Source organism: Tachypleus tridentatus, chromosome 7 (genome assembly GCF_004210375.1).
Source record: "Tachypleus tridentatus isolate NWPU-2018 chromosome 7, ASM421037v1, whole genome shotgun sequence".
Classification (NCBI taxonomy): domain Eukaryota; kingdom Metazoa; phylum Arthropoda; class Merostomata; order Xiphosura; family Limulidae; genus Tachypleus; species Tachypleus tridentatus.
Window position 1 is genome coordinate 22,754,165 of NC_134831.1, and position 26,752 is coordinate 22,780,916.

At 30.3% G+C, this 26,752-nt stretch overlaps 1 protein-coding gene across 10 annotated transcripts in view; it reads right to left on the minus strand.

The window, feature by feature from the left end:
* LOC143255293 (ubiquitin domain-containing protein UBFD1-like) overlaps positions 1-26,752 on the minus strand; it is a 91,012-nt gene that overhangs the window by 45,901 nt on the left and 18,359 nt on the right. For 6 of the 10 annotated variants that reach the window (XR_013030525.1, XR_013030524.1, XR_013030523.1 and 3 more), the window contains exons 3-4: positions 23,921-23,956; positions 13,258-13,398 (exon numbers count right to left, since the gene is read on the minus strand). Coding sequence is in view for 4 of the 10 variants with exons in the window: in XM_076510732.1 (XP_076366847.1) it covers positions 13,258-13,398; positions 23,921-23,956 (177 nt within the window). In the remaining 6 variants the exon portion in view is untranslated. The remainder of the gene's footprint in view (positions 1-13,257; positions 13,399-23,920; positions 23,957-26,752) is intronic. The other 4 variants (XR_013030527.1, XR_013030526.1, XM_076510735.1 and 1 more) reach the window with 1 other exon arrangement.

Genomic DNA, 26,752 nt, shown 5'->3' on the forward strand with positions numbered 1-26,752 from the left:
AATGACTACAAATTATAGCACAAAAACAAAACTGTTTAGTCAAAATACCTCAAATCTCATATTAAATATTCATATAAATTTATTATTTTTATTATAGTGCCCTTTCACCTATTGCAGGCTAACATTATGGAAACTAAAATGATGCAAAACAGATTACTAATGTTACCATATCCAAAAATACAAAACTGGCCTTTCCAAAGTGGTCTCCCTTAGCTGTGTTTTAGTGGACTAGAATTTTAGAAAATACAGTTACATTTCAGTTATGATACATTATATATATATATACGACTACTATTTACAAATAAGTTCCTAAACTTACTTTTCTTAAAACACAGAATAGTAAATAAAGAAGTATAGAAAGCAATCACCTTCCCTGGTTACAAAGTTTGAACTCGTTTGCTGCTTGTTGTAAGTTGCTAAGCCTAATCAAGATTAACATGTGAATGACATGAAACAGAAAAATTGTCTTAGGTTTTTTATGTATATACATTTTGAAACAACCAAAAATCATAAATTATTATATCAATACCAGAGAATTTCCCTAAAATTTATCAAGCTTAATAAGTAAGTTGTATTTGGGCCTAAAAAAATATGAAGTGTAGAGTTCACTAAAGTCTTACATTGCCACTTGAAATCCAGCATGAAAAGTAAGAATATTCCACCTGCTTAATTCAAAGAGGCAGTGAAAGCCACTTGGAGGACATTCTGAGCTTCAGTTGGTTATTCATATGTCACAGACAAAAGTTGATGTGCATAAGCTTTTCTAAGAATGGAAAGAGGTGGGTGGGACCACTGTGTTTGATTCAGTAAACGTAGCATTATCTAAGCAAATAGAAAGGAAAGGAGGTTTTTATTTTAGATTCAAGCAGATCAACAGTGATAATTTAAGCCTAATTCATAAGAAACCAGACTTTGTATTTGGACATACAAACATCTAATGAGATCCAAAGCTGCATTAAACATACCAAGTGACACAGAAAAATTGATATTTAGGATTTCTTTTTAATATTTACTTTTAAATTAAGATATACATTAATAACATAGTAGTTTTAAAAATTTTGAATGCAGGTTAACAAACACAATGACAAGAACTTTGACCCATATCTACAAAGTTAATAAGTATTCAATACTTTTCTTGAGCAAAAATTAACTTACTATAACGTTTTACAAAACTAATCTTACTCAATGTTACACTAATTATGCTTATAGTTGTAATAAGTAAGCAATATATTAAGTTAAAGCTACACTATTGTCTAGTAAAAACAAGGTAAACATGAAGAAATGATATCAGAGACTTTTTATGTAGTCAACAGCCACTAAGTCACATTCTTATATCTGTGAGTTGTGAGGAGGAAAAGATCAAATGCATAAGTGTCATAAACAGTCATAACAACAAAAGCAGTAATTTATTATGTCACAATCAATTGTACTACTCATTGCTTTTCTGTTCCTCCTTCAATAAAAAAGAAAAGAAAAGAGAGGGTAATTTAGATTTGATGATTATTCTTGCAAGTCATGACACTAAATAATCAAGAAAAACAAATCAAAAATAATTATGACAAACTACAATGGAAATATATTGATTGCTTGAATAGTTGAAATAGTAAAAATTCAATAGCAATCAAAAAAAGCTAATTTTGATTAGTTGCTTATTTATGAGAGTTGTGACACTAACTGAGCTGAACAATTTTTAAGTAATCAAAAATAGCAGTAAGAAATATTATAATGGCAACTATTTACATAGTTAGAATACATAAACATATTAATCATCAGACACAATGATTTGAATTAGTTGATTATATTTATGACATTCATCAGGTATTTTAGATCAAACTAGAAACTGGTGTAATCCATGCTATCACAACAGGCATCCTTTACTGCATGACATCGGGTATTGTTGACATTCAAAATTTTATTAACCTGTTTTTTTTTACATTATATCAACTAATATAGCATAAAATCTTAACTAATATTTCATATTTTACTAGTTAGTATATATATTTCAATTTATTAATTTTATAAGGCAATATTTAAAACAATCCTAAATTTCCCTTAGTACAACACTTTTTCTCTAGACATTTCCTCCTATTTTATTCCCCATCCTTTAAAAGTACAAAGTACAACATAAATTACTCATTATAAAATCATCATTGCTCAAACAAACTATAATTTTTATAGCCTTCAATTCTGTTTGGTTAAAAAGCCATCAAACAGAAAATCAGACCTTTCTTGTCACACCCACTTATCACATCCTCTCTCAGGATTTGTTAATACTTCTCTCTGATATTTAATATGTTACCTATGACCAAAGTAAGGTCAAGGTTTTCATGTATCGAATGATGTATTACACAATGTTGTTTTCTGAAGAGAGAATTGTCAATTTCACTGTTAGTACAAGCTTCACTCTCACAGGAAAGGCAAAAACTAGCCTGGATGATTTTATAATGGCTCATGTTGCACAGCTGGAAAGGCAGAAACATTGTGTACGTTAGAGGAACTTTTTTGCATGTTATTATTCTATGTTCTTTGATGCATTATTTAATTAAATAAAAATTTATGCATTACTACCATTAGTATAAAATAGTAATATTTGTCCTTTAAAATCAACAGCAAATAAAAAAAAAGATTGAGTAAATAATTTATTTCAGATTTATTCTTTACTTATTATAAAAGGAACCAAAATGTAAAAAAAAATATTTTTTTTAAGTTAGTTAAGATAAGATTAGGCAAAAGAAATAATAATAATATAATAATTTTTCACAAGAGACACATGCAAGTAGCTCATGGGTAACATAATTTGATAATATAATGTGAGCTACACATTCTCCAGGTGACTTCATTTACAACTTATAATGGCATGCACAGTAGTTAATTATAATTAAATGGGCAATAAAACAATAAAAATTAATTATAAATAAATATATACTATTACAAATCTACAGGTACTCTGGATATATGAATAAAGTTTCATGTTACAATTTGAAGTCATTCTAGAAAGCAAAAAAGTGTAGCATTTTTGGTGTTTACAAGGTCGGTCAAATTGACCCATCTTTGATAGAGCTAGGGTAGAGAAAATAACAGATAAAATATAAAGTTATACTTAAAACAAACATTTAAAATGTATTCAGGAGGTTTTGTGGACAAATCAAATCCAAAATTTTTGAGATGAAGAAAGGTATTTTTAACCTTAACATGAAAATCACTTTTCACATGGACTATTCAAAACAAATATTGTCCTTTTCACAGACAAATCTTGATTGTTTTAGTTTATTTAACAATTTACTACAAATATGACTTTTTGTTTGTGAAAGATTTGCATGTACTGAAAGAGTGCCAAATTTTGTGAAGTTATACACTATATATTAAAAGTTAGATGAATTAAATCCATAAAGGCTTTATAAGAGTAATACAAATGTCATGTGGTCAATCAAACAGACAGAGCCCACACTGAATTATATGATTTTATCAATTAAATAAGTTAAATGCCCAGCTCTAATGGGCAATGAAGCATTTCAACTAATTTTAGTTATTATGCAGTGCTGTAGGTCTTGAGATCATCCATCTAAAGGTCTTGGCCTTGATCCCATGGGTCTCAGCCTTGAAGATTTACAAATTTTGAAAAGAAGGCCAACTAAATTTAAAAGTTTTAACAGTATTAGATCATTCACCTACCCAGTATTATTAAGTGCTAAATATCAAGTACAATAAAGTTCCTATGATGTGCAGTGTAATATCAGATGTTTTACTAGTAAAACCCAATCATTCCACAATTACTGCACTCACTATTCACAACTCGCTGTTACTACTCACTCAATTATGTAATGGTTTAAGTACTAATTTAAACTTAATTTGGTTAATGTAATCATATCAAATATTACTGATTATTTTTGACATTCAACACATCTAGTAAAGCTGCTATCCTGTTTGCTTTCAAGGGTGATAAATAATTTACTGACACCAATACTGGTTTTAGTTTTATTTGCTGACCTTTTTGATTTTTTTATTCTTTTTTTTGTATTTTTTATTATATTTCTCATAGGAGGAGACTCTGAAACAAAGACTGTGAGGTTAATATGTAAATGATTTGCAGTTAAAATCTTAATAAAGTTTGTTTAATGCATTTGATTTTTACTATTCTAGCTTTATTTTTCTTTGTGTAATTTATTACAAGGTCTTGGTCTCAAACCCTCATGTCTTGGTCACTGAGATCTCAGCTACAACACTGGTTAAATGTAGCCAGTATTTCAAAATTATTACTTAATTTTATTTTTATTTTTGGTAAAGTTTTTAATTATGATTTATTGAAATCAGTTCATGTGGTTGCTCACAATGACTGGCCATAGGTATCTGAAGCTATACATATTAATTATTAAAATATCTAAATTTTCTATGTGGCATCTTCACAAAATAAAAAACATTAGTACAGTATTCTACTCAAGATTTGTCTATAAATTTACAAAGCCTTTATCAGTCTGAGTGAAAGATGATTTTCAGGCTAAAAACGAAAATAATTCTTGCATCTTACAATTTTTGTATTTCATTAACTAACCTGTAGAACTTCCTACAGTTTTCTACAACTTATTTTCCCTGTCCTAACAATAATGGAAATAAATAATTGATTTAAAGTAAAATGAAGGGTTGAAAAATATGTCCAATTGATTAAAAAGTTCCAACTTACTTATCTGAACTATTTCACTGTTAAACTGTTTTTCTTTTAATTTCAATGTTTATTGGTATACTTTGTTCCAACAGGAGTAATCCTTTATCAAAAAGCAATAAGTCACAATAGGAGCTTAAAAGCTGCTTCCATTGGAACTAGCATAAACAGCAAATTAAGCAAGTGTCCTGTTTCACACTGTGCTCAAAGTTGCAAAATTTTGGACATTTATTTTGCTGTTTTTTTTAAGGATAATTTGACAAGGTTATAACTCTTTACATTTAAGTTATTTTTGTAAATATGTTAAATAACAGATAAAATACATAAAAACACAGGGATTTGTAATACTTATTGTGTACTTAGAGATGACAAGAAACCCACTTGAAGTAAAAATATATCCTCGAGGCAGGTGGTATAGGTGTTAAAACTTTAATTAAAACAAAGTGCAAAAAAAAAATTTCAACCTTCTTAAATCATCTCCAGGTTAACAAAGAGAATTTGCAACAGACAGTTTCCAGGCACATCTTAGACAGCAGTTAGTTGCAAACACTTTTGTTAACCAGAAAATGACCTAAGAACGCCAAAACACTGTTCTGTATTTTGTTTCAATTAAAGTTTTAATACCTATACCAGCTGTCATGAGAATACATTTTTACTGTGTACTTGAGCCATTTTCACACAAGTCTTAGACATTATTTTCTAACCCTCACTGAGTTTCACAAATTTGGGTGTTTAGAAAAACAAATTGATGTAGCTTTTACAGATGTATTTTAGAACATAAAACATGCATTGTACATTACTAAAAAAGGTTTCAAAAGTGCAATTATTTATTTGGCTTTCTAAGTAAACTAAGAACAGTTTAAAAAGTTCTGTTACTATTTGAAGTACCAAGTCTAATTAACACAAATCTCTAAGATTTATATAGAGAATCTGCTCTTTCTGTTGGTTACAAATTCCCATCAGCCATGTAAAGTTGATTAACAAGCAATCTTGAAAGGCAGAGAGAGCCAAGTTTAAGAAGCAAGTTTTACAAATGTACAGATATGTCTGAACATCTGGAAGGTAGGAGGTTAAAATTTTAGATTAATATTTGTAACTATGAATAGTTTAAGAATTCATTGAAAACTACAGCAGCCTACTTTAGAAGTTAGAAAATTCTGAAGTGGAGAAACTAGAGATGCAATGCATCACATGACAAAAAATGAAGACTGAATTTCTTTGTTACATTAATAAATTAGAAAACAGACAGTTTAAAAACTTGAACTATAAACTATGTTTACATGCCAAGTTTAATGAGACAAATTGAAAACAAAGTTATTTAATTAGATGTTTAAATATAACACTGTAAGCATCATGACATGCACAAAAGAACCAGGACTAGATGCAAAATGTTAATAAAATGTGTAGACTATTATGGCAAAAGCAATTACCATGGAATACACAATTATTTGTGTTGACAATTTTAAGAACATAATAACATTGAAAATCACAATACAATGTTTCAGCAAAATTCCTTACGATTAGTTAGGAATAGCCAGAGGTGTAGTGGAGCCAAAGTGGAGGAGCACTGCTCCAGAACTTTTCAGTCCCATGGTGCTTAGCTGCTAATAATTAGAATTATTAGTATATGTATTTAAAATGTTTTCTTTGTTACAATTCGAATTAAAAATATGTAATAACAACACAAATTAACACTGTATCTATATTAATGCTGACTAGCTATAGGTTAAATGCAAGCATTTAGAAACATACTATTGTTAAATAATGTACGTGTGTGTGCAGGTGTGTGTGTGTGTGTGTGTATTTCAGTGAATGATATCTTCCTCAGTTCCCACACGAGTATTAAATAAATGGCAAAATATTTTGCCAATAATAATCAGAATAAAACAAAACACTGGAATTCAGAACAGCTTTATATTAATATTTTATCTAACAAGTTGCAGAGATCTGATACAATTATTGCTTAAAAATCAAAATAAATAAGTTTTCAGACAATGTAGTGCATATTTAAATAAACAAGAATCCTTGTTAAAGTTTAAATAAGTATAGGAAAGTCAGAAAACATTTAACTTAATACATTCATCTAATTTTGTAACAAGCATTAAAGTTTTTAAATCAGTGTCTTGATACAACAGAAGTTGAAAAATTTTAAAAAAATATGTACAAGTTACAATTATACTTGATGTGCAACAAATCATTCTCTTATACGGTTGGAAATTAAAAGATATGAATATATTCAATGTGCAATATGTCTTCATACACACTATGAAAACTACAAATACTAAATTACAAGTGATTTCAGTGGAGAAAGATATTAAAACTTTTTTTGTGAAACAAATTAAAAACATTACTGTAAGTTAAGGCAACACATATGCCAGTCAAATATGAAGCCACTCTTCCATTACACCCCTGCCATTTTATACCTGCATGATTAACACACAATAAAAAAGTTCACTGTTTTGCTTCTTGAATCCCAGTTTAAGTTTACTGAGCAACATTTTTTTTTATATGCACTTCCTGTTCACTGATTGTCTTTGTTATATATTAAACCATCTTTCAGTTTTATTACACTTATTCAGCATGTTTCTTGATATTTAAATACATCATGGACCTTAAACTTGTATGTTTTGATAAGTAAACAGTTAACAACCTAGTGGTGAATCCAATATAACATAAAGAACATCTAGGACTTTTATATTAATTTACCATCTTAGAAGTTTTGAAGATAGACATTTTATTCTTATACACAAATAAGTAACACAAAAGGATGCACTGAGGATGAATGAGCAAAATGTGCAGTTTGTTTATTATTAAATGTACAAGCAATAGCTAGCAACACAGTAACTTCATAAGTCTATAGTAAGAAAATTTTGTTTAGATGTAAAGTCATTCAAACTCGTAAAATTATGTGTTAAAAAGCAAAAAATGTTTGGAGTAAAGGTAAAATTTATGGAAAAACATGAGATGGTTTGCCTTTAAAATAAATGTGTAATAGTTTAATGTAAAACTTATTAGTTACAAGAATCATGCCTGAATTCAACAGGTAATTCCTGCTTCTTTTGTTGAGTTCATAGGATAACCTAGTGACATTTGTTCTCTCACAACACTGTTCACTATTTTATTTAAATCAACTATAATCAGTGATGTCAAGAAAACCCACTTGTAGAGAAATATATATGTAAAAATGGCTCGTTTGGGTTGAGAAAATATTTTATGTAGAGGAGCGAACAACTTTGACTTTCTTCAGTTATAGTCAGGTTCACAAAGAAAGAAAGAGGTACCTGTGAACTGACGATTGTACTCATGAGTACTTATGAGTACGGGTGTACTCATAAGAAATTGCTCATTTTACAGCATAATCTACAACTGGTTATTTTGAAATTGTCATTAAGTTGTCATCATGAAGTGCATCTAACCAACTTTATTCTTGCTGGCTGGTTGATTGACTATAGCACTTGCAGTTGATTCATATCTAAATTTGTTACAGTCAGAAATACAGTGTAAATTGAAATTAGATCTTAATACTATATTTTAGTTAATTATGTATTAACTGTGTTTTAAAATGCATAATTAAAAGTTTTAAACATTTTAAAAATATAAATCATACTTTGCATCTTTTCTCAAGGTTACGATACTATGCACTGAATGAAAATTTTGCTAGTGTTTCATGTCTCCAAAAGGAATTGTAATATCCTTCAAGTGCACTGTCGACTTATTTGAGATGAATAGTAAGTGGTAAAGGACAAGAATGGACAATAAAACATAAAAAATTAAATATATGTGAAAACAAAAAGACCTGAAATATTGAAATATCTTTAAAGATATGCTACAAAAATTAAGTTATAATTTTTCTATAATGAAAATTAAGCAATAAAATAAACATACAATGTGATGTTATGTGTTGAAGTTATTTATCAAATTTAATAATTAATCCATAAGTAGAATCATGGGTAAACTGTAAATAAGATATTTGTTAAGCCTAATCGAACAACATATTTAAATCCACTTAACAATTAACTTGAAAGTAGAAACTAAAAATACCCAGCTCTTATTAAGCCTACTTAAACAGCAAAGAAGAAAGAATATCACTAAGCACTAAAATAAAAATCTTATTCTTTCAATAAGTATGTATGATATTGGGAAAAATTCGTATGGACCTTGGTTCAAGGGTTCCACACAAACCAAGTAAATAGAAAGCATGTAAGATAAATAATAATGAAAATGAAATAAACATGATGTATGGAAGAAAAATATAGTTAAACTAATAACTGATTTACCAGTGAAATGAATTATAAGTAATCCTGAAATAACAAAAAACTATCGTAAGCCTAAGCAAATTGTATAAGAGAAAATATATAGCTAAAATTAACTGCTAACATGAACTTGACTATGAGTATTGATCAAGCTAACAAAACTTACATTATGGAAGTCAAATAACTATATGATAATAACATTGTCAATACAATTATTCAAAAACCATAAATGATACGTCTTATTTCTCCAAAATTAGTTGATTGTATTTCAAAATGTGTGAGCCACCAAACTCGAGGTGAGAACCAATAAAGATCAGTTCACTGGATAATCAATTTCCCACAGGGATAAATTCCTGTGGAGTACCTCCATCTGACACATGTGTAAATATGCTGTTAGAACCTCCACTGTGTTTACAGAAAGAAGTAATAATAAATATGTTGGGAGAAACTGATACAAAGATATGAAAAAAAAACAAATTTGAGGGGAGCACAAACTGATCATTACAACACGAGTGCTGCAAAAGAAAAAGAGACAGTTTGGTAGAATTGAACAAAGTGAGTCGTGTGTTACACTCTTACTGATGAACCACCAAAGTCTATGGATCAGCCAAGACAGAAATTGTACAGAAGGGGTAGAGGGTGAAGAAGGAAAAGTTTAGCAGTACATATTTAAAAACCATGGTGGACAGTTACCTGTCACCTTAGAGATAGATGGTACTGATGCCACAGAGTGAGAACTGGTCAGGCATTTTTTATCTTGCAGAACAAAAATATTCTACACAAACTGGTGAAACACTCAAACTTCCCAAAAACAACACAAGGGTTAAGTTAGGAGTCATGAAGCAAGATATCCTTTGGACCTTTAAAATCAATGAACTGAAAAGATAACAGTGTCACAAACCTTGGGGTGAAGTGATCAATCATATCCAGAAGCATTATAAAATCTAGGAAGAAAACAAATAATACAAACTGAGTGAGATACAAACAGTCAAAACTTTCAATGTGCCCAGTACACAGCCAATTGTTTTTCCTGAAATACTGGATGCTCCAACCACTGCAATGCTAAACCAAGGCTATCAGATGGTATTCTAGGTCACGCATTTAAAAACAACAGAAAAGTAATAGATGATTATACAGAATCAATACAAATATTATTGGTTTGAAATTAATAAAAATGATTTGCTGCAAGAGGTGTTATCTTCTGAAGAGCATTCAGCAAGCTAAGAAGGCCCTTCAGAAGTTCTCAGCTTAATGGAAAAGATCCATAAGAACCTTAATGACTCTTTCTATTTATGTAACATCATGTTGTCCCTTATTACTTAAATTCAGTTTATTTTATACACAGTTATTTCATTACACCTTCTTTTATCATGATATAACTGGTTTAGAGTGTAGTCCTGCATCAGTGATTTTTAATTAGAAAGCACAATTTATTTTTGAGTTTTGTTGAAATTGTTTTCCTGTTCATTGTTAATCCACTGTATTTGAATTTATGATTTATTCCTAATTAATGTGAGTTTCACTTGGTTTTCTTTCAAGTCACAATATTTTCTGGTTTAATTTATTTTATCCTGTTTTGTAGAAAAAGAAAGTGATCTGATTGACATTTTAAGCTTATATGAACTAACTTGGTACTTTGTTCAAGCATTCACTGATCATTTCATGTGCATTTGCATTTCACTTTCTATTTTGTATTATGTTTATGTTACGTTTTATGTATGGATCAGATTCCTTTCAGTAGGTGACTGACATATTGGCTCTAAATTTCAACACTAAACAAAAATCACTCTGTCTACTTGGTTTAAGATATGTTAAAATACGAAAAAAATGAATGTTCAAATTTTTATTACACTGTTAGCACAGTTGTATCCAAAACTTTAAATGTCTTTTTTTGTCAAAGTCTGTACATGCTGGTTCAATTATTCAGAACAGAATTTGACAAGATAAATTATTCTTTATACTCTGTTATAACAGTACAATCTGTAATTATTTTACTTTTAAAATCATCACTAAACTCTTTCTGTGGCTAAACAGCACCACACATCTATCCTTCTCTTGAACTAAATTTTCAATCCATATTTATACCCCAACAGAGGCCTAAAATGTTCTACACACTATGATGTCTTATGATAAACAAAGAGAAAACTCAGAAGGTTCTAGTAGAGTGACGTAATAATATAACAATCACCAATTTCTAATTATTGAGCTACAGAATGCACAAATAATAATTAAGTAAACCAGAAACAACTAAATTTAACACTCACATTATATAACTAAGTCATTAAACTTAGAAACAGTAGTGTATATCTAACAATATGATTCATTCAATATTAATTAATACTCATTTATTGTGAGTATTCTAGAAATGTGTTATTTTAAAACTAAAACAATCAATTCCACTACTCATAACTATTAATTAGTGTTACTTAAAATTAAAAATTATCGAAAATTATTGTTTCAGGTTATTACTGTTTGTGATCACTCTAACTATTCCAGTAATCAAAATATTGCCATTATGATTTCTCTTGTTAATTTTTGATTAATTCAAGTTTGTTCAGTGTAATCAATTAGTATCATGACTCACAAAAGTAATCAACTAATCAAAATTGTTTCCAATCATCAGTAGACTTACAGATATAGAAAACTCCTATTACAAATTTTTTAAAGTTTACTATTAGCTTACCACATTTTGTGATGATACATGTAGTAAAATCTGAATTATAATAAATCCTAGATGTACAATAAGTTCAATGGACCAATGCCATTGCCACAAGGTTGATAGTTTTTCCTTATCTATCCTTTCATTACGTGTCATGGTATCTTGTGTTAAAGTTAATATTTAACCCTTAAACAGCAGGAATGTTGTAGGTAGTATCATCAATTGATGATGGCTGCTGTTTAAGGGTTAAAGGTTTAATTCTAGGAAGGAACCGAGATGTGAAGACTTGTTATTCTGTAACAAAAATATAACAGCATCATTCAAGTAGATTCTTTATACAAAATAACACTGTGCTGAATTAATGTCCTCATAAAACTGCTCAAATTGCTATTTCAGGCCAAATGTTCATTCAAAATAGCTTGTGCTTGCCAGGTGAAACTTCTTTATTTCCTCCTTTTCTGATTAAGGTAATACTAAACTAAAGAATGGTACAGAGATTTGCATACAGACTGGTATAAAGTGAGAGTTAACCTTTTCCGTGCAGGGATAATCACTCACACAAGATAATCCTGATTTTAGGATAATGCACTAGGACTAGAGAAATATAACCACTCTTTTTTTGTTTTCAACTTTTATCCTGTAAAGATTTTCTTCTTTTTGCCCACTTATTTTTATTCTTATAAAAGAATTTTATCAAAAATCCACTGATGTAGATTTTAATACTTACCTGTGATTACAAGATTTACCTGTAAATAGCACACAGCCTTTAAGTTCCCTTACTGAAAGTTGTTCTGCAATATTTGCAATTATTTTTTCCTCAATAATGTTTGACTATTTACTAACTTTACTAAATTATTATTATTCATAACTTGTTCAATGACTGTTAAAATATCAACTTATTGTTTATAAAAGCTCAAAGATACTGAATTAAATAAAATTATGCATTTGCTCCCTTCATTGTGCTTGCTTTACTCAATCTTGAAATGTGGCCATATTATTCAACATGTTAATATGGCAACAGGTGTATACCAATGGTACTGAGTTATATATTTTACACTATATTTAGTATATTATTCATACTTTTAGGTTTGACGAGTCTCAAGAAATGCTGCATCTAACTCCTGATTTTTTATTTTAAAGTAAAGCCACAAAGAATACTGGTGTATTTATGCTATAAGACTACCATATAATAAGAAGCCAATAAACAATGATCTTGTTATTATTAATAATAATACATTGAGTAAATATACAACTTTTTATCTGTATTATACAACTACAAAAAAACTAATTGCAAGAAAACTTCAGCCACTACCACACATTAATGTGTGGTTGTTGGTGCCATACACTAAATGCTCTGATGCAATACAATAACTTGTTTGTTATGATGACTAACATATTTTGTGATGCCTTCTACCACATGCTATCATGGTTTTATTCATAACTACCACCTAAAACATTTTTGTTTGATCAAAATTACAAGTAAAAAAAAAGTAATAGGAAAACTATAAGGTACTAGTATAATGAAAACATATTTCAGTTGTTGCAAATCCTAACCTTCTTGCAAATTATTAGACAAAATGATATATTATTATGATGGAAAGACTTTCATTATGATAACTTCACTGTGTTATCTATAACACTGTTACATTTGTAACTATTTTAATTATACTACTGAATAAAGGACTTACTTGTAGCTTTCTCTTCTTTCTGGTCATGTTTAGTTGGTGTATTCACAGCAAGAACATCATTTAATGTAGATCCAACAACCATCACTTTAGACCCTTTAAGAAGGCCCTGATCTCTCAATGTTTTTTCATCCTTTGCTAATCCTAAAATCAAAGGGGCATTGGACTAAAACGTGGGCACTTGTAAACAAGCATAAAAAAACATGCATAATAAGTGATGATGTTCATCCCAAAATAGACTTCACCCTTTCACAGTAAGCTCAGTGCAATATACAAGTTCATCTACACATTTGCACACGTTAAGTATTTGCTCTATAGCTTTTCATACAGCAAGTGTATCTTCACAAACTTTGGTAAACTTTTAGTGAAGATTACAAGTATTTTGTATGCAAAAAATTAGATATTTCAATAAAATATTTTTACTACAGATTTGTTTGTGAAAATAGTGTCTGTTTCATTACCAGTCTGAGTACAAACTGATTTCATGTTATGATTTTAAAAAATGCTATTATTCATCCCCAAAAAAATTAAAATATTATTTGTGTAATCTCTGAAACTTTCTAAATACATTTAAAATGTTTGTTTTCTGTAAAACATTATATTTTATGTTACTTTCTATACTCTTAACTGTGTGGGGTCTGTCACTTAACCAACCTTATAACCATCAAAAAAAATTAGCAAATAAATATAAGTTATGCTTTTTTTGTGCTTGAATGACTACATATTGTAATATGAAAATGCAAATATTTAGTCTAAGTAGGTTAAGTCTCATTACACTGTATATGAACATATATATGCATTAATTTTTATTATATTGACTTTCCAGTCATGCCTACCTAACATTACATAGGCTGCATTGGCAGACACTCAGGTCACATATCCAGTAATATAAAACTGACCTTTGTCTTCCCTATCTTGGCTATAATTTAGTGGGCTAGTAGTTTGTAATATACAGTCATATCTCAATTATTATACATTTATATATATATGGATTATTACTATTTAGAAATAAATTATTAAACTTATTTTTCTTAAAATATACAACAATAAATAAAGAAATAGAGCAAACAGTTATCTTTTCTCGCTATGACCTTTGTACTTGGTTGATGCTGGACATACGTTGCTAAGCCATTTAAAATTTTGTATGTAGAGGATATCAAACAAAATTCTTTTTCATGTTTTATATATATACAATTAAATAACCAAAAAATCATAAATAACTACACTGATACCACAGAATTCCACTATAACTTATTGAGCTTACTAACAAAGGCTTTTAAAATTTTATAAAATATGAAACTTGGAGCAGACTAAAAACACAACCTACTTCCTTGAAAACTTGGACCAAAAGAATATGTAAGCCTTTTCAAAGATTAAAATGGTGGGGAAAACAACTCTGGGGACATTCTAATCTGTTGATTGGTTTATTTACATGTCATATACTGTAGTAAGAGCATATGAGGGACTGTTTCAAAAAATTGAAAGAGTTGAACAGGGCTACCATGTTTGAGCCAATACATAAGCCATATATCAGAGAAAAAAAAAAGGTTCTAATTTTATATTCTAGCTTGTCAGTATTAGTAATTTGAGTTCCTAATTAGTACGAAATTATAGGCTTAGTATTTTGACATTACAAACACTTAATTTTAAACAGTTCTGCATTTAACATACCATGTGACTCATTAAAATCTACATCTAGATGTGTTCTTTTATTATTTACTTTTACATTGTGATTTTAACTCATGTATAAAATTTGAATTATAACCTACAGTTTCATTCCAACCTTACCAACGTAAATTTGTAAAACAGTAGTTCAATAAAATTTTGAATGCAAATCAACAAACTCAATAAAATGGCCTTTGAACTCTTAACATGTTGTGATAGGATTAACAGAAATTAAAACTAAATATTTACAGCAATGTTATGTATGGGGTATAAAGGAAGTTTTGCTACTGAAAATGTTTTCATACACTTTCCCATGTGTAGGTATTGATGTAACTCTTTTCTGGAAGTTTACATTTTCTTACACTGAAAATGTATTTCTAATTATTATTGGAAGTACATTTATCAGTATAAGAAAATGTAACATAACTGTCACACTTTAGCTTGAATTCCATACAAACTAGGTGGAGGTGTTAGTGATGGAAAAATCCACACAGAAAGCATCAAGGACCCTTTTCAATGGTCATGGAAAGTAAGGAAATGACCACAAAGAAGGGCCATGCTCACACAACCATGTAGTAAAGTCTCGTCTCTGAACCAGAATTATGAGAAGGGTCTGCTTAGGCTGGGGTTAAGGAAAGGAGAGTATCCAACTTCACCCACTTCTACTTAAGTAAAATAATGAGTACATACATCACTCAGGAAGAATGCACCACTGTCTACTCTTCCAGCAACTTGAAACTGAGAATGGTAAGGGCTTACATGCTACACTAGAAGAGAGAGAAGGGGTAACTCATACTGTGCAGTCCTGAGAAAAATATTCCAGAGACAGTGCAATATGTGAACTATATTGCTCATTTTGAAAAGCAAACTAACCCTGATTTGTTCAATTCAGGGGTTAGCAGGGATGTGCAAAGCCCCTTCATGCTTTACTCATAATAGTTCATAAGTGGTGATGCAGTATTGTGTATGATATTTGAAAAAGATCAATTGTTCTATGCCCAGAAAGCACCAAGGCGATCTTATGAAACATCCCATTTCAATAGAGTTTGTTTCTCCCATGAATTTAGTTATTAGTCTACTGGTAGCTTGTGCATTTGTGAAAGCATACATGACTAAGCAACACTTGCTACTGAATGGGATCCAAATAAGAATGATGAGAAAGTATTTGAAAAGTTACCTTTGTCACAATTTAGCTGCAGTGTGTAGAATAGCCATGGGAGGTAACCAAAACCTATCCAAGAAGATTGCTTAATCCTGTAAGCAGTGTGATATAAAAGTGTTCAGTACGATCTACGTACTGACCTGTACAATTTTCTCTAGAAGGCAATAAAATTGAGCTGCCAGGGACATTGATATACAACACACTTTATGCCGTAAGTCCCAAAGAAGTCTTCACTCCTCCAAATGAAAGACCAGAGCAAGCTATCCAAACCAATTGATGAATCCAACTTGCCAAAGTGACAGGGGGTATGTTGTGTGATACAGAGGGATCCCAATGGATAAATAACTGATGATGTAAGCTTAGAAATTCTTCAGTGCATGCCATATAACATCAGATTGCCCAAAGAGAACATAGAAAAACATGATCCAAATCCAAGTAGTTGTATAAATGGGAACCGGAGAGAAAGCTCTTTCCCTAGCTACTGCATTTTTATATAGGAAGAATATGTCTAGATACAACAGAATGTAGTTGGAATGGTACAGTGACCTGTGAGCATGAAGTGCAAACACATCTGGATGTTGATGCCCTTTTGCTAAAAACAGAATAAAATATACTTACGTGAAAGATACTATAATGAGCATGACCCCAAAGGTTCAAAAGATAAATGTGCTAATCCATGGAGAACCACTTTGGTATTCTAATTATGAAACTGGAACAGGTGATGAAAACAAATAACCCAAACTGATTTATAAAGTAATGACAAAACTAGGGACTCAAAACTTATTATCTTAGAAAATGAAAAGTAGTTGATTAGGTAGCCTTATACAAGGCAACAGACAAAGGTACCAAACCTCTGTTCGGAAACAATGTGAAAAATTGAGAAACAAATGACTACCTCTCTACGTATAAGGATTTGTATGTCCTCCACAGAAGGTGGTCCACCTGATGTCCAAGTAACGTTTGTCTTGTGAAGTGGTACTTAGGAGCACCAGGTGGCTTCCTGTCCAAGTTGTAAATGCAAGTATTCATATTAAAAAGTATTCAAAAAATATTTTAACCATAAATTAAGAAACAAATAAAATCAAGTCCACTAAAACTAGATCGACACTAATTTAAAAGAAAATGCTGCAGATGTAGTAATAACACTGAAGAAACACCCACAGTAGTTTTTGTCAAGAAAAAGTGAATCTTAGAGATTAATGGGAAACTTATATACAGATCAGGAATAGACAGTGCACTAATATAGGTGGAGGGAATCACAAGATTAAAATCACTAGGTGTGATATAAAGGGATATAATGACTGAAGCAAGTGAGGTAGAATTCATACCAATGCTTAGATAGCAAGGAAGAAAACCTTTCATTGCAATAAAACTAAAGTGCGAGAGGTAGTGAGTTTTGGAAAGTATCAAAAAGGGAAAGACTATGGAGCATTTCATCTACTAAGAAGAGAACCAAAAAGGACATCACTCAATGGGATACCATACCTGTCTAGTACAAAAAGGTGGTAGAGTAAAAAATATTGTCAAAGATAAGAGCAAAAATTATTTCTTCTTGTTGCATAAAATTCCACCACTCAAATATCTTCAAGTTTAGGGATCATCATCTTTTTTCCTCTCTTTAAATTCTCATTCTCTCCATCTACTCATCTGTCTCTTACTGACTTAAATTCTTTACTACTTACCACACTTCATCTTTCAGAGGCTTTCAAAATCTTGTCAGCTTTATTGGAATAATTTGTACATATTTGTTTTCTAGCTAGCAGTCAACATATAGCAGTAGAGGTTGTGGATGACCTCTAACACAGCAAAGGTACATTATTCATACCATAGGGTGCTTTCCTCTACCCTAAATTTTGTTTTCATCCAACTGTCATTCTCCACCCATTGCAATGGCTCTCTGATGGTGTAATGCATATTCATATATTCTCTAAAGGCCTCAGTTCTAACTTAATCAGTATATATATATACATACACACACACACAAGCACGCACGCACACACATACAGATCAATCCCACCAAGTGACAAGTGTGCTTCGCAGAAAATACTTTCCTTTATCTAAATATGCATAAGGGGGGTGATAAAATGTTAAGCTCACCTGTCTCTGTTCTATGCCTACTGTTGAAATGGGAGTTACCTGAAAGATTGCTTCAGCAGTTTATACCCAGATTTTATATCTTCTATGAAATAAACAATTTCTGAAAAAGGATTCTTTTTGTGAATTACAGTAATGGACAAGAAAAGTATTCGAATTGTGCTCTTGAATCGTATACATCTCAATGACTCAAAATGATTCAATGCACACAGCTCAAACTTTTCACAAGAGAAAAAAGCAACATTACCAGATGGGTTCCTGCTCTCAGACTTGGCTAACATTTGCTGTTATTAATGGTAGTAGTCTATTGCTAGGTCAACCAATGTGGGATCTTATTAGATATAATGCTTCATGTTTGGTTAGAGCACCACTGGAATTCTCACTCCTGTAAATCTTCTATGTGCTAACCCTTCCTAATTTCAAAATGCCACACTAAAGAGAAGGCAATGCCAGCTAGTAAACATCACTCACTGCCAACTTTTGGGCCACTTTCAATTAATAAATATAAGCTTGACTGACAAATAATTATAATGACACTGAAAGGGTGAGCATGTTCTGGTCACATTGAAAGTAAACTGTTCTTACCACCAAGCTTACCGTGACGAAGTGTCTGGAAATTTATAAAAGTACACCTCTTAAATGTATAAGCAGAAATTTCACCCTAAGGTGGTAGTTTGTGCTTGTAATTACTGATCATAGTATTCACACCTTACTAACAAAACTTTAAATAAAATAAACATTTTCCAAAAAAAAGGATTATTTTCTGTGAAGTGCAGTCTGTACAAGAAAATTGTTCAAATTGTGCTCTTTAGTCATATGCAACTCATTGCCTCACAGTGATTCGATGCACAGAGCTCAAAATTTTCATAAATTTTATTGATATAAACTGTAATGTTCATCTATTCAAAATGTTAGTCATTATTGAAAAAAAAATTATTGTAAGAACTCCAGTTTCAAAGAACTACATTTTAGAATTACATCACTAAAGACACAAATGAACCATTATGTACAGTCCTAGTAAAAGTTGTGTTATTATTGTGTGAAGAGTAATTTGATTTAAAACTGTATTCTATTATTGAGAAATGATTATTGCACAGTTATTTTTTGACTGGTTGAATCTTGAATACCAAAAATGTGAATATTTTTGTGGATTTTTCTTTGTTGTGCCATTTAATAGATATTGCAGGAGTTTTGGTTACATACATATATAGTTACATATATGTTATGTCCATTACAGTAAGATCTAGATTTTGAAAATGTAAAATTTAATTCAAAAAGGCTTACCTTTAAAACATTGTAAATAAGAATATCCACATTCAGTTGCAGGAGGGAACCAAAGAGTGACAAAATAAAAGAAAAATGTATCATCAGAAGCTTTGTTCTGTGACAGGAAAGGTAATATATCAACATATGAGTAGTACAACCAAGAAAAGCTTGAATAACATACAGAACCACAGCAACAAATACCTTTTAGTCTGAAAGAACTGAGTGCAAAGGACAAACCCTATGAAAGAGACTGAATGAAAAATATAAAAAACAGAAGAAAAAGCATTATCTTTACTCAAATATCTTTTCATTATAGATGCCCTTTAACCCTATTGCAACATGTCATGGATTAAATGCCATGTCATGTCACATTTATTGACTCATATTCAAAATTTGTTTTTTAAATACTATAAGTGTATGTTGATAAATTTGGTATAAAATTTATTATAATTCAAATTTTAATATGATCCTTTAATTAAATTCTTAAGTTAACCTCATATCTTTTTTATCTTCTTAGATATGACTCATGTACTGAATGAAATACAGTGGAAGTACTCACTCTTTACATTTTTGGAAACACTCTCTCACATACACTTACTTCTGTCTACGACATGTGAATAACCAATCAAAAGCTCAGAATATCTCCCTAGTGGTTTTCTTAGCCATTCTCAAGTATTATGATATCATATTGTTCTTTCAATACAAATTTTCAAACTGGTGAGTCAAGTATTTAGTCTGCAAGATATTTCATATTTTTTTAGACTTAATTATAAGTTACTAAGCTTTAGAAATTATATATCATATGCATATATGATGTACTAAACTGATATGTAACTGTATTTTACAAAATAATAGTCCACTAAAAGACAGCCAAAACAGATCACTTTCTAAACACCAGTTTCATATCCTTGGATGTGTTAACATGAGTACAAGCATGCTGCAAAATCATAACTTTTATAATTTTAACCAGACATTGTTGAAAGGTCAATATATAGTTTTTGTGATATAATTTGTGGTTATTCTCAAAAAACAACAACATAATTTACATTTATTTCTTTATTTTTAATTAAAGTTATGATGTTGGTCAAATTGAGCCAAACCATACAGAGATACAGTAGTTAAAATAACAGATACAATATAAATTTGTTTTTCCAAAACAAATCATAATTACTTGGAGGTTTTAATGGGTTTTCACATGAAATCAAAAATGTTCTGATACATAAAAGTATTTTTTACTTTCAAATTAAAATTACTTTGCCTATTTGATAGTCTAAATCCCAAAATATAACAATGTATGATAAAACCATAACACTTAATTTAAAAACCTGATATTTTGTATATGAAAGCCTTGTAATGTTTACCCGTAACTTGCAAAATTTTGTAATGATGTATATACATTATTAAAAATCATAGTGTAATCACTTTCATGGTTATGAGCTAGGTGGATTCCACCCAACCCATAATAAAAGAGTTAAGTTAAAATACAAAGGATGTTCAAATGACTCAGCCATTCTCATAACTATTGAAATACCAAAAAGTGGAAAGTCAACTACATGGGAAGAATCTGCCAAAATTTTCATCAAAACAGTAATTTAAAGTGCTCACAGGTCAATAAATTGAGAATGAAGACAGACAGGAAAAGAGGTAGCAACAAATGCTGTGAGATTGATTGTATGCCACATTGTGCAGTTTTCTGTTTGAATCTATACAATACAATTGTATAGAAAGATTAAACCATGAATAGACAGAATGAACCTCCTACAGTTTCAATAAATTGGTAAGAGATACTGTTTGGTTAATATGGAGCCCACAAAACAGAAAGATTTTCATCCACTCAAGCTATAAGAGAAAGCATCTGTAAAAAAGAAGACTGAAAATTAGAAGAGAAAGAAAAGGTGTTTATGCAGCCTTAAATTCTTCATTCAACCAATCTATTATCTAGTAAAACAACATTGAAAAGCAAAATCTCACTGCAGATATAGCATACATGAATGTGATCAAAAGAAATGAGACTCCAAGACTTAAAATGCACCATAAGGAACACGTGATGAATGCCCTGAATAGTGTCACTACAAAAATTGGAATAAACAGTGAACTGATACTGAGATTAAGTTTAGTGAATAATCTAACCAAAAGACACACCAACTTCGTATTAAAACATGAATGGAGAACAAAGCAAGAAGCTAACCTGCCATACACAAGTTGAAGTAAATGTTTTAATGTTGATTTAATGAATATGACCAACTAAGCCTTAACTATTTGTCATAAAATGTGTAAAGCTCAAGCCAGCCTAAACAGAAATGGGCATAAACTGATAAACAACTTCTCAATGGTAAAAATATGTAAAATATTGAGGTGATTGGTGAACATGGATACGATCAATAGACACTTGAGTACTAGATATCCACTTTATCACACAATAACAATGTAAAACAAACTTTTGAACATTCTTCTATTTTTCATTTTGAAACTGGGAGCCTCAAAAAAAAAAGAGACTCAGAGGAGACAACTCTATTACAGGTTTCCAGTCACCCACGTTGTTCATAAAAGTGCTAAATAAAAACCAGGAATGAATTTCAGCAATGTCTTTCAGTAAGAGATTCAAAACATCCTAATCCAAAATGTGTAGGCAAACTGAAGTAGGTGGAGGTACAAGAAATAATAGGTGTGAATAAAATGATGGAGAAGATAGAAAAAAAAAATGGATTGAATAATCTGCCAAAACCAAGGATAATTAAACAAAAGGTCCCACATATGAATAAATGAGTCCAGATGACCATCCCCCCTTAAAAAAAATCCAAATGAAGACTACTTGCTTTATGTTTAACAAAATTTGAGTGACAGAGAGGGATGCAAGTAATGAATATAGAGAACTGGGAAGTAGATAAAGAAAAGAAAGCAGAGGGTGTGCGTTTGTGTGTTTTCTCATAGCAAAGATACATCAGGCTATTTCCTGAGCCCAACGAGGGAAATTGAGCTTCAGATTTTAGCATTGTAAATCTGTAGACTTACCACTGTATAGGCATGGGACTAAAGCAGAGGGATGAACATAGGCTAGAATAGAAATTAGCTATGGCTGATACATCTCTCTTTAACATTAAACTAATTTGGGTGAAATTCTTGCATAAACAAAACAATGAGAGAAGGAAGCTCTTTCAGACTTTTCTGAAATATGAGGTAGGAGGGGTGAAGACAAATACCTTGTAATACAGCATAATAAGCTAGTGTAAAAAAACAATACAGAAGCCACAACGTAAAAATATAAAGCAGTGAGATTTGTAGGCAGAAAATTAGATAAGTGATCCTTATTGATGGAACCAGGTGAACAGAAATGGTTGATAGCCAATAACTGCATTGAAGAAGAAAGTCTCAAAATGACCTAAATTAGAGCACACAGGAATAAAATCTGATAAGACAAAAAAGAAAACTATACAGAAGAACCCCTTCTGCAAAAGTATAATATGGAGGTACAGAACTTGTAAGGAAAGGTAGTTTTAGAACAGCAGTGATTCAAACTGTTTTTTCAACAGAGAACAAACTAATTGCAATCCCTCAAATTTTACAAACCACTTCATACTACATTAATGTTTAAGTACTTTTAAGTTACATTATAAAATAATATACTTCAGAACTTATATTATAAAACAATGTTTTTGCAACTGTCTTGTGGGTTGGATGAAATCTCTTTGTAGATCAGCAGTTGAAAACCACAGTTGTAGAAGCTAAACAAACTGAAAGGCCATTTATATCAAAAATGTAAATACTGTTAAAAACATTAACATCCTGATAACTTCTGAAAGTATCAGAAATAACCTGAATATCAAGAATAAGGTTGAAGACACAAAAATTCAAGAACTGAATCATCTGGCACAGAGTTCCCTAGCAGATTTCTGCATTAATTAAAGTGATGATATCAGGGTTAACACTGACTTCAGAATTTATTAGTTAAGCAAATGAAGGTAGGCAGTTGACAGCATGACTTTCAAGAAAATCTGATTTATGGTGAGAAAACTGAGTTTATACACTTCCCTGGAACTTGAGCAATAAATCATGAAAGGTGGTAGAATGAATATTTTTAGATATTAAAGAATTGCTCCAGCTCATAAAAAGCTGGAGCTAGTTATTTCATTCCAAGTTGAACTGACAATTATAATGCAAGTGTAAGCAGCCAACACTAACTAACTGTGAATTTTTACCTATACAGTAGACAGACATGATGTTGTAACTGTGAATATTTACTTGTACAGCAAACAAACACCATGTTGTAACTGTGATGTGAATGAAACATTAAGTGTTCAAATTTTATCAAATGATGATAAAACCAAATCAACAAATGTTTCATTCTGTTGCCAACAAAAGTAAAAAAAAAAAAAAAAAAATCACAAATCAATTGTAAAAATCCTAAGAGTAACCTTGTATAAGATAATATATGTAATACATTGCATCAAGGATATATTAAAAATGAATATGTGTACCAACCTTTTATCATTACTTTCTGCATGGCTGGTGGAACACCTAAGGAAAAACAAGTACTATAATTAAGAATTTAAAAATACAAGATTCTTTTTACAGTGTATTTTACAACAGACTATTAGAAAAGTCATTACAAATATGCTGAATCATCAACATTTAAGAGCACTTTTTTTTTTTAAATTATACACAAACACGACCATCTTTCTATCTACAATGATATTTTTTTCTATTGTACTAGGTATTTCTGAATGTAAAGTTTTAAATAAGTTATTTATATATATACACACATTTTTTAAAACAAAACCAGATCATTTTAACATTTCTCTTCAAAATACTCTATTTATTTACCAAAAAACTTTCTTTTGACTTTTTGTGTCACTTTCTTTTGCTTAAGCATATGCACTCAGAGCACAAATAGAAGCTCTTTATGAGAGAAATATTATATCATGGTTAGCAGGCATATTAGCTTCTATATTTTGCAAAAACTAGATTTTAATTATCATTTTAGTCACACATTACAAAAAATTAAATATCTTTAAAATTTTTAGAAATACAATGCAAATTATCAAACACAATAAAAGTAAATAAAACCTTGTGGCATATCCACACAGAAGCTTTAATTTAAAACAGCTCTATGTTTATTGACTACAGCAAGAGTCATAAAACAATTCTGGTAAGTTAACATTTTCTTAAACTGGAAATGTATCTCCAACAACAAACTTTGCCTCGTTAAACAAAAAGCTTTCTTGATTAGTACTGCCCTTTATTGGCATAAATTTTTCTCTTGCCACTAGCTTTGCAACTCTGACTTATTTTTGGATATCTACATGCAAATGATTGCGCAGCTACCTCTATCATAACTAGCGTCTTCTCTAATAATGCACCTGTTCTTGTGAACTCCAACACAGGCTCAGTCAGTTTGACTGACCAAGTGACCTTTTTGTACCCGTTTAAAGTCTATACATTTAATACTTCTAACTTTCAATACAGTATATATATCTTTATAAAATTTGTCAGTCTTTCAATTAACGTAAGTCTTTCACATACATCACATTTTTAGTGAAGTATTTTTAATGAACTAAAAGATTTGTCCATTAATATAGAGTTTTGTTTTAAATAAGTCCATATGTAAAGTGATTTCACATCAAGATTAAAAATACTATTCTTCACCTCAAAGATATTAAATTTCATTCATGTACTCTCTAAAATCTCCTAAATACATTTCAAATGTTTTCAATAAAACTTTATATTGTATGTTATTTTGCTGTGCCCTATTTCTATACTCATTTATTCAATTTGGCCAGCATGATAGCCATCATAAAAACACAACAAAAACAAAATATAACTAAATTACTTTTTATTTTTAGAATGACTACCCTGTAACATGAAATCAAAATTGTTTATCCTACATAGCTTAAAGGTTGTAACAGTATACATCTGTTTATACTTTATTTTATTGTTTTATTGCTTATTCAACTATAACCATTTTTCAAGCCATTATAAGTTGTAAATAACTTGGGGAATGTGCATCTCACATTATACTGTAAAATTACATTACCAATGAACTGCATGTGTGCATGCCTCATGAAGCATTCTTTTATATTATTTTTTTTACCTAATCTAACCTTAAATAACTAAAGACCCCTATTTTACCTTTTAGTTACACTTATAATAATAAATAAATGTGAAAAACAAGAAATAAAGTACTTTCCCAAGTATTTTTACTTTTTCCTGTTGAGTATTGATGACACTTAAACTTACCTTTTTATACTAATGGGAGTAATACACCAAAGTTTTTATTTAATTAAAGAATCCACCAAAGTACATATAATAATAACATACAAAAATTACAGTTTCCCATACCACACTTTTTCTAGCTAACTATGCAACAAGAACCATTACAAAATCATTCAAGCTAGTTGTTAACTTTCATATTAGAATAAGCTTGTACTAAAAGAAAAGTTGACAATTCTCCATTCAAAAACAATGTTATACATCATTTGATAGCTTAAAACCTTGAATTTCTATTGATTATATACAATACAGAATTACACACAAGACAGAACTGTTAACAAATTGTGAGTGAGAGGATGTGACAAGTGGATGTACAAGAGAGGTCTGATTATCTATTTGATGGCTCTGTAGCCAAACAAAATTTAAAGCTATAAAGGTTATGGTTTACCTGAGCAATGGCAATTTTATAGTGAGTAATTTACATTGAATTTTGTACCTACTGGAAGGCAATAGGTAAAATAGAGAAGAGGATATGTCTGGAGAAAATATTCCATGACACACTAGAAGAAATTAATGATTTTTTAGAAATAGTGCCTTATAAAATTAAGAACTTAAAACTTACATACCATTAAAATATGGATTAGTAGCTACAATTTTATGCTATACTAATTGACATGACATTAACAAAAATTAGTTTAATAAAAGTTTGAATGTAAATCAGTAAAGCCTGTGGTGATAGTTAATCACTTCCAGATTGACTATGACCTAGTCAACCAATACACCAGAAGTAGGAAAGACCAATTACAAAAAGGTAGAATCTGATAATGAACTGGTGGAGGGTTAATAAGAATATGATCTTCCTTGAGAAAGCATCCAAAGAAAGACCATGAGGTGTGGTAAGGAATGAAAATTATCACAACAGTAGGAGACAGTACCAATTTTGAGCCAGGTATACCACCTACTCACCCTACAGAAATGTATCATCAAAACTGAAAGAGCAAAAACATGAATAGTTCCTAAAATATTATTGGCAGTAACTGATGGAATCTGAAATTGCACATCAAGTCCATGGTAAAGATTCCTCCAGCTTTCACCTCTAAAAGG